We start from the raw sequence: 13,376 nt of genomic DNA, 5'->3' as shown, positions 1-13,376 counted from the left end.
TTAAATCTGCACGTCAAGCTCATTACGGTTGACCCCGCTGTTACACTAGGCCTGAGATAGTTCTCTGCAATAGGTGAGGGGATGTCATCTGATGCATCCATATCATTCAACACATAAACAGCCATTAATAACTGGCTAGCTATCTGAAGAACGTTTAGCTAAGCAAGAAGTTACTTAACTTGTGTGAGTGTAAACTATAGAATGGAGAAGCCATTTGTTTATCATAGCAACATGTGATGGCAGCTAACTCTACTTTCCTCAATGAATGTCAGTTCAAATGCCTTTGGGGTCAGGAGATTAGACATGGTATCCTTCATGAGAGGCTCTAAATGTAGTCTGCCGGTCCTTTTTGTACAATAGCTTCTCGAAGACAGAAGCTTTGTGAGTTTGGGGGAATCCCATATTTTCTTTCCCTGAAAGTAAAAGCAATGGTATTGCGGAAATGTTTGCTTGCTAATGTTGGATATATATTTAACTTGACCTCGAGCCTGTCGCTGCAGTGTCCACATTTTCACCCATCTTGTATGGTTTCGAGTTTTATTAACTGCTTATTTTCATTCTCATTCAGCATATGGACCAGAGCCTAAAGCGGCAGTGATACAGTATTATCAGGCATTACTTATTTGTATGTGTTGCTGTCGGCGTCGGTTTACTTTTATACAAAGCCTAAGATTCTTATAACTAACACATTGTTCTATCCTTGTCCGAGCCAGTTGGCGCTACTGCTAACACCTCTCCTGATCTGGATCTTTGCTGTTAAATATCAATATCTTTTTAATCATGATGCATGCATCTGCCTATTTGACAAAGTTGGCGCTTTCATCCGAACCGAACTAGTTATTTTTCGCCTTGTCCAACCTTCAGGCTCCTCCACTAACACGTCAGAAGGTCATCAGCGGAAAAGGTCACAGGCAATGCAACCAAGATGGCGGCCTCCTTGTGTCAGTGTTACCAGGTTAGTTGTCATTAAAACAGATTTTTCCACGTTGTCTTTTACCCATAAATAATTAACGTAATCTATTATTGAAAATAGCGATGGAATGCCTATATACTCGAACCGTCTTCTCCACTGCAATACGTTTTAACGCCGAATCAGACTAACTTAGTAACAAGACTTCTCTGAATGGAATCTTGTGTCATGTCGGTGTTTGGCCCTTGATTCATAACCGTATAAAATGTGTACCAAGCAGTAGTTTGTTGCTCTCTGTATGCACATTTCGAATATGCATCATTTACACTTTTGCACACTTATTTCAATAGCATAGACAGATGACATGGACATCGTTTACATGTGCAACAATTGAATGTGACAAGGCTATGAAGGTTTTTTTAATAGTCTTGAAAGTAATTTTTGAAAATCAAATAAAACAATGCATAGGCCAAATATAACAATTGTAGCTAGTAGGTTGGAATCTGTTCATTTCATAAGCAGTAAAGTAATGTAGTCTGGTTAGCCTAGTGTTTAGAGCGTTGGACTAGTAAGCAGAAGGTTGCAAGTTCAAACCCCCCAGTCGACAAGGTACAAATCTGTCGTTCTGCCACTGTTCCTAGGCCGTCATTGAAAATAAGAATTTTTTCTTAACTGACTTGCCTAGTTAAATAAAGTTTTTTTTTTAAATGTTGTCTTCAACATTTGTGCAATCATAATCTCTGAGGTGGCAATATCAATTCTCTTGGGCACTTAAATTGTAGGTTTAACAAAGCTTCTCTGTCAATCATAATGTGGCCAGAACATAATTTTATAATGATTATTTCTAATTGTGTATTTCTCTCTCCAGCTGTGTGTCAGAAGAAGTTTGCTTGTCTCCAGTCCTTCATATTTGCTCCTACACAACAGACCTCATGTATACAGGATATGTGGGTCTCTCACAAGTTCTTCACAGGTAACAGTGACTGTTCCGCTTGTGATAATCATTAATTTCGTACTAGTAGACAATTTGAATTGTACCCTACTTCCCTTCAGTTTTATATTTCAGAGTTCTTTTTGCAGCCTATGTGTAAATCCCATTTCTGCTTTAGCCAACCCATTTCTGCTTTAGCCAACAATGTACTGTTGTTGAATGCAGAAGTAGTCAGATAACCAAAATTCTTTGATTCTTATGCAGAAATACACAACCAAAAGTATGTGTATGTAACGGATGTGAAACGGCTAGCTTAGTTAGCGGTGTTTGCGCTAAATAGCGTTTCAATCGGTGACGTCACTTGCTCTGAGACCTTGAAGTAGTAGTTCCCCTTGCTCTGCAAGGGCCGTTGCTTTTGTGGAGCGATGGGTAACGATGCTTCGAGGATGACTGTTGTTGATGTGTGCAGAGGGTCCCTGGTTCGCGCCCGGGTATGGGTGAGGGGACGGTCTAAAGTTATAGTGTTACATGTACACCTGCTCGTCATACATCACATTCCAAAATCATGGTCATTAATATGGAGTTGGTCCCCCCTTTGCTGCTATAACAGCCTCCACTCTTCTGGGAAGGCTTTCCACTAGATGTTGGAACATTGCTGCGGGGACTTGCTTCCATTCAGCCACAAGAGCATTAGTGTGGTCGGGCGATTAGGCCTGGTTTGCAGTCGGTGTTCCAATTCATCCCAAAGGTGTTCGATAGGGTTGAGGTCAGGGCTGTGTACAGGCCAGTCAATTTCTTCCACACCGATCTCAACAAACCATTTCAGTATGGACCGCTTCAGCACTCAATTGTCCCGTTCTGTGCGCTTGTGTGGGCTACCACTTCGCGGCTGAGCCGTTGTTGCTCCTAGACATTTCCACTTCACAATAACAGCACTTATCGTTGACCAGGCCAGGAATATGACAAACAGACTTGTTGGAGAAGTGGCATCATATGACGGTGCCACATTGAAAGTCACTGAGATCTTCAGTAAGGACCTTCTACTGGCAATGTTTTTTTCTATGGAGATTGCATGGCTGTGTGCTTGATTGTATACACCTGTCAGCAACAGGTGTGGCTGAAATAGCTGAATCCACAAATTTAAATGGGGTCTCCAGTGGAGGTTGACCGATTAATCGGAATAGCCGATTAATTAGGGCCGATTTCAAGTTTTCATAACGGTCAGAAATCGTTATTTTTGGACACCGATTTTTGCCGATTAAAAAATATATATATATTTCAATTTCACCTTTATTTCATCTTTATTTAACTTGGCAAGTCAGTTAAGAACACATTCTTATTTCCAATGACAGCCTAGGAACGGTGGGTTAACTGCCTCGTTCAGGGGCAGAACGACAGATTTTCACCTTGTCAGCTTGGGGGATTCAATCTTGCAACCTTAGAGTTAACTAGTCTAACGCTCTAACCACCTGCCTCTCATTGCACTCCACGAGGAGACTGCCTGTTACGCGAGTGCAGTAAGCCAAGGTAAGTTGCTAGCTAGCATTAAACTTATCTTATAAAAATCAATCAATCATAATCACTAGTTAACTACACATGGTTGATGATATTACTAGTTTATCTACCGTGTCCTGCGTTGCATATAATTGATGCGGTGCGTATCGTTGCTCCAATGTGTACCTAACCATAAACATCAATGCCTTTCTTAAAATCAATACACAGAAGTATATATTTCTAAACCTGCATATTTAGCTAAAAGAAATCCAGGTTAGCAGGCAATATTAACCAGGTGAAATTGTGTCACTTCTATTGCGTTCATTGCACGGAGAGTCGGTGTATATGCAACAGTTTGGGCCGCCTAATTTGCCAGAATTTTACGTAATTATGACATAACATTGAAGGTTGTGCACAGGAATATTTAGACTAATGGATGCCACCCCTTAGATAAAATACGGAACGATTCCGTATTTCACTGAAAGAATAAACATCTTGTTTTCGAGAGTTTCCGGATTCGACCATATTAATGACCTAAGGATCGTATTTCTGTGTGTTATGTTATAACTAAGTCTATGATTTGATAGAGCAGTCTGACTGAGCGATGGTAGGCAGGAGCAGGCTCGTAAGCATTCATTCAAACAGCACTTTCATGCGTTTTGCCAGCGGCTCTTCGTTGTGCGTCAAGCATTGAGCTGTTTAAGACTTCAAGCCTATCAACTCCCGAGATTAGGCTTGTGTAACCAATGTGAAATGGCTAGCTAGTTAGCGGGGTGCGCGCTAATAGCGTTTCAAACGTCACTCGCTCTGAGACTTGATGTAGTTGTTCCCTTTGCTCTGCATAGGTAACGCTGCTTCGCGGGTGGCTGTTGTCGTTGTGTTCCTGGTTCGAGCCCAGGGAGGAGCGAGGAGAGGGACCGAAGCTATACTGTTACACTGGCAATACTAAAGTGCCTATAAGAACATCCAATAATCAAAGGTTAATGAAATACAAATGGGTATAGAGAGAAATAGTCCTATAATTCCTATAATAACTACAACCTAAAACTTCTTACCAGGGAATATTGAAGACTCATGTTAAAAGGAACCACCAGCTTTCATATGTTCTCATGTTCTGAGCAAGGAACTGAAACATTAGTTTTCTTACATGGCACATATTGCACTTTTACTTTCTTCTCCAACACTTTGTTTTTGCATTATTTAAACCAAATTGAACATGTTTCATTATTTATTTGAGGCTAAATTGATTGTATTTATGTATTACATTAAGTTATTCAGTATTCAGTTCATTCAGTATTGTTGTAATTTTTATTATTACAAATACACTTCAAAAATCGGCCGATTAATCGGTATCAGCTTTTTTTGATCCTCCAATAATCGGAATCGGTATCAGTGTTGAAAAATCATAATCTGTCGACCTCTAGTCTCCACATACTTTTGTATATATAGTGTATGTTCCCCTTTCTCCAACTCATACAATGCCCATATCTCTCTCTAGGTACGGTATGCATCAGACAGGGGAGGTAGCCGAAAAGGCTTCTTTGGGGGGTTCTTGGACAACCTCAAACAGGAGCTCAGCAAGAACAAGGAAATGAAGGAGAACATCAAGAAGTTTCGCGAGGAGGCCAAAAAGTTGGAGGAATCAGAAGCTCTGAAGCAAGCTCGGAGGAAATATGTGAGTGCTCCCATCCATTGAACAGCTTTATTCCTTTATCTTCAGGTGGACATTTGTGGCCCAGCAAATAATTTGAAGCGCATGTCACACGTTGTTTCATTGTCACATTGGACAAAGGATGTTGTTAGGCAGGTTGGATTCAATAATTAATTGATTTCTTTCCTTCACTATTTTACTTTCTTCCTTAGCAAACAATAGAGTCTGAAACTGTGAAGACGTCTGAAGTTCTGAAGAAGAAGTTAGGGACCTTCTCAGAGACTGTGAAAGAGGTACATGGATTGCTGTTTAGTTACTCATCAGCCTTGATGACTAAACTTGAGCATGGTAAATGTAGAGCTGTATGTTGTCAATTAAATGGAAACATTGACATGAATTACATAGTGCCATTGGAAAGTATTCAGATCCCTTAACTTTTTCCACATTTTGTTATGTTACAGCCTTATTTTAAAATTGATTAAATTATTTTTTTCCTCTTGTTTTACCCAATAATGACAAAGCGAATATAGGTTTCTAGAAATGTTTGCAAATTTATTAAAAATAAAAACATACCTTATTTACACAAGTATTCAGACCCTTTGCTATGAGACTCAAAATTGAGCTCAGGTGCATTTGTTTCCATTGATCATCCTTGAGATGTTTCTACAACTTAATTGGAGTCCACCTGTGGTAAACTAAATTGATTGATTTGAAAAGGCAACCACCTGTCTATATAAAAGGTCCCACAGTTGACAGTGCATGTCAGAGCAAAAACCAAGCCATGAGGTTGAAGGAATTGTCCGTAGAGCTCCGAGACAGGATTGTGTCGAAGGCACAGATCTGGGGAAAATTACCAAAAAATGTCTGCATCATTGAAGGTCCCCAAGAAAACAGTGGCCTCCATCATTCTTACGTGGAAGAATTTTGGAACCACCAAGACTCTTCCTAGAGCTGTCAGTAAAACGCACATGACAGCCCACTTGGAGTTTTGCCAAAAGGTACTTAAAGACTGACCATGAGAAACAAAGTTATCTGGTCTGATGAAACCAAGATTCAACTCTTTGGCCTGAATGCCAAGCGTCACATGAACTATGGGGGTGGCAGCATCATGCTGTGGGGTTTGTTTTTCAGTGGCAGGGACTGCGAGACTAGTCAGGATCAAGGGAAAGATGAACCGAGTAAAGTACAGAGCGCTCAGGACCTCAGACTGGGGTGAAGATTCATCTTCCAACAGGACAATGACCCTAAGCACACAGCCAAGACAATGCAGAAGAGTCTTCGGAAAAAGTCTCTGAATGTCCTTGAGTGGCCCAGCCAGAGCCCGGACTTGAACCCGATTGAACGCCTCTGGAAAGACCTGAAATACCTGCGCAGCGACACTCCCCATCCAACCTGACAGCGCTTGAGAGGATCTACAGAGAATAATGGGAGAAACTCCCCAAATACAAGTGTGCCAAGCTTGTATCGTCATACCCAAGGAGACTCGAGGCTGATTTTGCTGCCAAAGGTGCTTCAAAGTACTGAGTAAAGGGTCTGAATACTTATGTAAATGTGATATTGCAGTTTGTAGTTTTTTATACATTTGCAAAAATGTCTAAAAACCTGGTTTTGCTTTGTCATTATGGGGTAGTATGTGTAGATTGATTGAGGGGGAAACTATTTAATCCATTTTAGAATAAGGCTGTAATGTGGAAAAAGTTAAGGGGTCTGAATACTTTCAGAATGCACTGTATGTAGGTCTAGGCCTTCGGCATATCAACAGAAATGGTGTGTGAGTGTCTCAGACAAGAAGTTAGTATCTGTTTGTTTTTAGGGTCTGGAAGAGGTCAGTCGTACAGATATAGGGAGGAAGATCAAGGAGGGCGTGGAGGAAGCAGCGAAGACAGCCAAGACGTCTGCGGAGTCTGTGTCCAAGAGTGGAGAGAAACTGGGAAAGTCCGGTGCCTTCAGGGCAATATCTCAGGTGAGAACTGGATAGGTTCTCCAAGGTCCAAACGGACCAATTTAGCACTTCAAAGTCAAATACCGGGTTTGGTCATGTTCACTGCATTATAGCAATCACTTGCTCCATTTTTTTGTGTTGTCACTGCATAAACTAAGCAAGTCAAATGATCAGGAGGGAATGTACAGAAACAACCCATTGCTTAGGGAGCTCATCACAACAGCCCATGCATTTCCCTAAAGCCTGCTGTATGTGCACATACAGGGTATAAAGAGTGTGAAGAAGGAGATTGATGATCTTAATCAGAGTGGGCCCTACCGGGCCCCCAAGAGACTACGGAAGAGGAGTGACTTTTCATCTAAGGCTGCAGAAAATGAGAACAAGGTCTTCGAGGCCAATGAGTACGTGCTGCCAGTCTCCCACCCTCATTCTGTTTCGGTAGAGCTCTAGATTTTTTATTTGAGCAGAATTATCTTTAGAACTCAAAATGTGTGTCTGATAAGAGAATTTTGTTCTCCAGGTTCATAACCCAATTTAATTATATTACTCAGTCTGCAAACCAGAATTTGTAAGATCCCGGTGAAACAGACGGAGGCCCAGCTAAAATAGTCAAAAAGGTTTATTCACGGGAACGTTCCAAAGTCAAGAATACAAAACAATTCATTTTATACTGACTTCTCACGCCCACACATTCACACAACCATACGCACACACACACACACACACACACACACACAAACAGACGCACACACATGGGGCGGCAGGGTAGCCTAGTGGTTAGAGCGGAAGGTTGCAAGTTCAAATCCCAGAGCTGACAAGGTACAAATCTGTCGTTCTGCCCCTGAACAGGCAGTTAACCCACTGTTCCTAGGCCGTCATTGAAAATAAGAATTTGTTCTTAACTGACTTGCCTAGTTAAATAAAGGTAAAATAAAATAAATAAACATGTCCTGCTACCCAGCCGACAGGGATTAGTGACCTGGTTCTTGACACGTACTCCCTGTTCTCTCCCAATCTCTAGTCAGGTCGGCACCATGCTCAGACAGTCTGTTTATAATACCATAAAGACATATTGTCTTTACCCTAATTGTGACTTATTGATTATGATTGATTATGATTTTATACATTCTAATCACTTCCATACAATTATTTGTTTCAGGGCGGAATATTCTAATCATTCAAATAACAGATCATTCTCACCTAACAGTGTCTCTGACAAGCTCAATATCACACCATATTTATCAGTGCCCAAATTGCACTTGCAAGTGTAATTTGGATACACAGTAAGGGTGAAAATCAGTTCTAGTCTAGATAAGTGTGTGTGTAGTGGCATGGCCGTGAGCACTGAGCAGTGATCTGTTTTCTAGGGATGCCATGGGGGTGGTGCTGCACAAGGACTCCAAATGGTACGCACAGTGGAAGGACTTCAAGGATAACAACATGGTTTTTAACAGTAAGGACAGCCTGTCTCACTACCAGTTTGTTAATCTTTCTGATGTCTGCCGTAGTCATTGCCGTCGTAGTATCACCCTTTCCGAATCATAATGTAGGAAGATGATATGTTATTTATATGATGAAGACCGAGTAATTCCTCTAAAATATGACATTATTGCTACATCAAAGAATGGTATGAATGTCTGCCGCTGTAAAACGTTTGTCCAGTAGATGGGGCTAAGTGTATAAACTACCCATCAGTGGCTTAGTGCTTGTTACTCTGCTGGGCGTGGTGCGTTTCTTTACCAAGTGCCCTTTGTCCTTAACTTTTGACTTTACCTTGAACATTTCCAAATTCGAACTGTCGTCATGGTTGGAGGTCAGAAACGTTCCGCTCTCCAAAATCCTAGTCATGAGGGTGCACAATGTGAAGGGATCCAAACCTAGTGTAGATGGGGATCCCTCTGCTAGCTGATTGACTGCTGTATCAGACTGGTGAACAGTGTCCTGCTCCTATTAAAATCTTGGTGCTAATGGGCCCTCGCTAACGAGCAGCAGGTAATGGGAGCCCAGGGACTTCCTAGGTGTCGGGTATGAGAGACTGGGGAGCAGTGTCTTCTTTTTTACTAGGCGCCTTGAAAATGACTGTTCCTGTTGTGGGTTTTCACCATAGCTGTATACAGGGAGTGAGCAATTAAGCATTACCTAAGGAAATCATGTTTCGGACTTGTGAAAAGGAGCTATGATTTACAGTAAGGACATTGTGCAAAATCAATAGAAATAAATTGTATCAAGTTTCTTTCTTATTGTCACATCACAACTTGCCTGACACTGTAAATACATAATGGAATCCAATCTGGGTATGTTGGTACTGTGTGTGTTATCAGAGAATGTGCCAGCGAGGTACAGTAAGCAACCAATCACACAGCAGAGCGATACTGTACAACGACCCACAGCTCAGTCCCTGTGTTTGATCCATACGATACAACTCAATGCCCTGACCTTGGGGTAACACTACTGGTGCTGAGTCCAAACGACGTCTTCCCCCAAGCCTGTTACTCTTTGTTTGACTTTGATGCACTGCAATTAAATGAGACGACTCACCTTTTGCGCTCTCTTCCCAGGGTTCTTCGAAATGAAGATGAAGTATGACGAGAGCGAGAATGCCCTCGTCAGAGCGTCTCGTGCCGTCATAGATAAAATGACCGACATCCTAGGTAACCTACTAACTTCTCCATGCCACCAACACTAACCCCAATCACGTATTTGGTAGTTGGGCTCGGTCTTTGTTCTTGTTTTAAAGTTGTGTGTATGTCTGGTCAGGTGGGCTCTTCTCCAAGACCGAGATGTCTGAGGTGCTGACAGAGATTCTGAAGGTGGATCCGTCATTCGACAAAGATGTCTTCCTCAAGCAGTGTGAATTTGACATCATACCCAACGTCCTGGAGGTAAAGAAATATCTTTCCTCCCTTGACATTGGTGCGATACAGATTGTGTCGAAGGCATACAATAGGAAAACGGGTTTCTCGTTTTGAGCTGAAGATAATTGGGGGGCGAAAACCTTCCATGTAACAGTTGTATGTCACTGCAGTTAATAGAGACACTGTACACATTTTTCTATCTGCGATCTTGAACATTACTTGAAACATTAGTCTCAGTCTCAGTTAAATCTGATGAATATCCAGACAAATTGTAAAATCAATGGAGCACTTCTTTCTGTGCAGTTACATTTTATTGTTTTGTTTTTTTGTCTATGTCTGCAGTGCCTCTTGAGTTGTGGGTATCACCCTACTCTGACCTCTCTGTCTGCATTACCTCTCTGTCTTTCTGTCTGCAGGCCATGATCCGAGGGGAGCTGGAGGTTCTGAAGGACTGGTGTTATGAAGCGGTAAGCACTTTTTTATTGACCAGTTTATCGACTATTCATTTGGACACCGGCTGAAGATGAATTGATTCTTTTTGAAGTACTGTAAATGTAGACCTGCAATAGTGATGTTGAGATTTTCAGTCATTTTTCCCCCCCTGCCCTTGCTGTTCTTAACCCACACCTCTCTGTCTTATGTGTAGACTTACAGCCAGCTGGCCCACCCCATTCAACAGGCCAAGGCTATGGGCCTGCAGTTCCACTCTAAGATCCTAGACATAGACAACATTGATGTGAGTTACCCGAGGCCTTTTACGACAGTCTCATCGTAATATTTGTTTGCGGGATTTGCTTTTCTAATAGTGTGTTTTTAATTGTGTGTGTTCAGCTGGCCATGGGGAAGATGATGGAGCAGGGTCCGGTGCTGATCATCACCTTCCAGGCCCAGCTGGTCATGGTGATCCGCAACACTAAAGGAGACGTCATAGAGGGAGACCCTGTGAGTAGAATACACCCTCCATCTCTACTCTGGAAATGAGGATCAATTGTAAAAGTATTCAAACAGGGCTCTGTTTGTCTCTGAGCTTGGCTAATCAGACATGGCAATGTTTCAGACCTGGGGGTGCATCTCTTATAGTCTAAAGTGGCTTCCTCCCTTTGTCTTTCGAAGGAGCGAAAGAGAGGGAGCCAGACTAGTCTATTGAGGCCCTGCCGACTGTCAGCCAGACTCCACATGAAGGCCTCCTGAGCTGTAAATCTGTCTGATAGGCCAGTGAGGGCACCTCGGGGAGTCTTTGGATTGGAGGAGGAGGGGGGGGCTGGGCATAATGGGAGGGCATCCACTCAGCCGCAGGAAACTGGCACTCCCTCAGTCTACCGCAAGGCACTACCAGGGGATTTAGGGAGGCTGTTTTATTTGTTTTATTGTTGATGACACAACTTTTTTCCCCCCTTGTCTCTCACTGAGAGGATAAGCTGGACAGGCTAGCAGGGAGAGTTGTACACTTTGGACACCTGCTCAAAAGTATTGAAAAGTGACTTAATTTTCATCTTGCCAATACCTTTGTCTGTTTGACCCACAGGACAAGGTGCTGAGGATGATGTACGTGTGGGCCCTGTGTCGAGACCAAGAGGAGCTGAACCCCTACGCAGCCTGGAGACTCCTGGATATCTCTGCCTCCAGCACTGAACAGATCCTCTGAGACCAACACACACATACACCCAGGGCTGGAAGACTGAGGAGAATAGGAGGCGGGCTGGACGGGAGAGCATGGAATTACCACAGGGACATGAACAAGCAGTGCTAACCATTTCAGCAACCCAGCTAACTCCTTCTCCAGCATGGTTTTGGGTGGCCCACTGTGGACTGCTTCTTATGGCTGCCCCTCATGTACCAGACTGGCAGTGTTCACAGACCAGGATAGAGGAGACCCAGACTGGATAGACCTGTGTTCCCACTGGGTGACTTTAGGGGCAGTAGTCCACTCAGAGCAGTCGCTCTGTCCTTCTGTCTGTCACACCATGGTCAGATAAGTTGATACTGTCCTCCTCCTCTCCCAGACATAATTGTGTTAACTGGAGGATTGAGGATAAAGTGAAGGGTGTCTTTAATGCTTCTCTGTCGATCCCTTCCTAGTTTGGGGAGGACATTTTGGATGCCATGTGGTCCACCAGTGCCCTATACACACATTTGTATGATAGCCCAGTCTAAATATTGAATTGAGAAAATCTATATTTATTATATCAAATTTTAAAAAGCCCCTACTTCACCTTCAGACATTTTGTTTGAGGAGTTCTTTTGTACCCATTGGCTGTAAAATGTTTAGGCTTGCCTTAAATAAACTTGGAAAAATCTGCTGATATTTTTGACGGCAAGGTGTTTATTATTAAAAACTCAATGAATTGGGACTTCAATGTATGGCATGAGCTTTTTTTTTTTTTGAGGACACAAATCCTAAAAGGTTTTCTGTTGCACCAAATATTAACACTATTGTTTTAGTGTCACTAATTAGCATTCAGCCATTTAGCATCTGTGAACTTGGTGGTATGGCACACAGTTTATTTGGAATTCCATTGTTTTTATTAAGGCCTCCAAACAACGCCATGCTATTAAACGGTCCTAACACAATGGTGCCACACAAGGGGCTAGTCAGACCTCATTATTAATAGAGACAGATGTTTATGTACACATGGATCCACCACTCTTCTGACAACTCATTGTATTGTGATTTGCTGGTATGTCAGTGTATGTCATACTTGAGTGTTTGTTTTTATATCAAGCCCACTTGGCATAGACCGAAGGCTCCACATACTGGTGATTTTTATGATGGTAGTTTCTCATTACGTCATGGCCAAAATGAGTCAACTTAATAAACTTTTCTGAATTCCAACCGTGTTATTTGTTTATGATTTGTTTTTAATGCCAAACTTGTTTTGGTTTATGTAACTTGTTGAACTTCAGCCCATTAGTGTCATAACAGGTAACATAAAACTTCACAAGAACCCAAACTAGTTTAGCAGTGAGAGAAACAAGATCATGCTTTCAGGGAGTTTGTGGCATTCTAACCATTTTTACAGGGGGGTGGGGGTCTCGTAAAATACTATGCATATGACAGATGGCTGCCATTTTGAAACCTGAGAATGAGCACACTTGTAAAGTTTCCCAACTGAGGATGTGAACGCTTTTTATTCTCTGACTGAAGAACAAAATATATTTCAAAACAGAGAGACAATACGCTCTATAGACTCCCTGTAAACCAGTGTCCTTACTTGTCCTTTCCTGCATGTGAAAGTCTGACTGTAGAGTATGCTACAATACATGGAAAGTGGGCCTTATCATGACTGATGTCACCCATTACCCCTGTGAGGCGTCCAGCACAGCTAGAATGCAGAGGTGCGGGGCTTGCTGACGACAGTGGGTGGATGTGGATGCTACCAGATCTGATGCACCAGGATTGATTACCTGGGCCTTGGGAAAATTGATGAACAAGCTCACCTCCTGCCTATTGATTCATACATGGTAGTAAGTAGCCAACCTATTTCAGGGTTGTCTGTGATGATGGATCCCCCTAGCTGGTGTGCTACTCAATTGAGATGGTTTGGGATGAGTTGGACTGCAGAGTGAAGGAAAAGCAGCCAACAAGTGCTCAG

The 13,376-nt window shown here is 42.4% G+C and overlaps 1 protein-coding gene across 1 annotated transcript; it reads left to right on the top strand.

The window, feature by feature from the left end:
• The first annotated feature begins 798 nt into the window (after positions 1-798).
• Positions 799-12,621, top strand: LOC112250816 (translocase of inner mitochondrial membrane 44 homolog (yeast)). Its single transcript, XM_024421271.2, has 13 exons — positions 799-955; positions 1,779-1,883; positions 4,834-5,010; positions 5,199-5,279; positions 6,800-6,949; positions 7,193-7,329; positions 8,296-8,381; positions 9,487-9,579; positions 9,686-9,810; positions 10,200-10,250; positions 10,430-10,519; positions 10,615-10,725; positions 11,309-12,621. Exons 1-13 carry the CDS (start codon positions 926-928, stop codon positions 11,426-11,428), a joined length of 1,356 nt encoding a protein of 451 aa, XP_024277039.1. The 5' UTR covers positions 799-925; the 3' UTR covers positions 11,429-12,621.
• Positions 12,622-13,376: the final 755 nt, after the last annotated feature.

Source organism: Oncorhynchus tshawytscha, linkage group LG05, assembly GCF_018296145.1.
Source record: "Oncorhynchus tshawytscha isolate Ot180627B linkage group LG05, Otsh_v2.0, whole genome shotgun sequence".
Lineage (NCBI taxonomy): Eukaryota > Metazoa > Chordata > Actinopteri > Salmoniformes > Salmonidae > Oncorhynchus > Oncorhynchus tshawytscha.
This window is presented reverse-complemented; position numbering and strand designations above follow the sequence as displayed.

What these genes read in the sequence shown, in the direction of transcription:
- LOC112250816 (XM_024421271.2), top strand. Translation starts at nt 926, where the DNA reads ATGGCGGCCTCCTTGTGTCAGTGTTACCAG. An exon ending in CCTTCAGGGCAATATCTCAG is followed by an intron (nt 6,950 to 7,192) that starts GTGAGAACTGGA and finishes GTGCACATACAG; the next exon opens with GGTATAAAGAGTGTGAAGAA. An exon ending in AGGACTGGTGTTATGAAGCG is followed by an intron (nt 10,251 to 10,429) that starts GTAAGCACTTTT and finishes TCTTATGTGTAG; the next exon opens with ACTTACAGCCAGCTGGCCCA.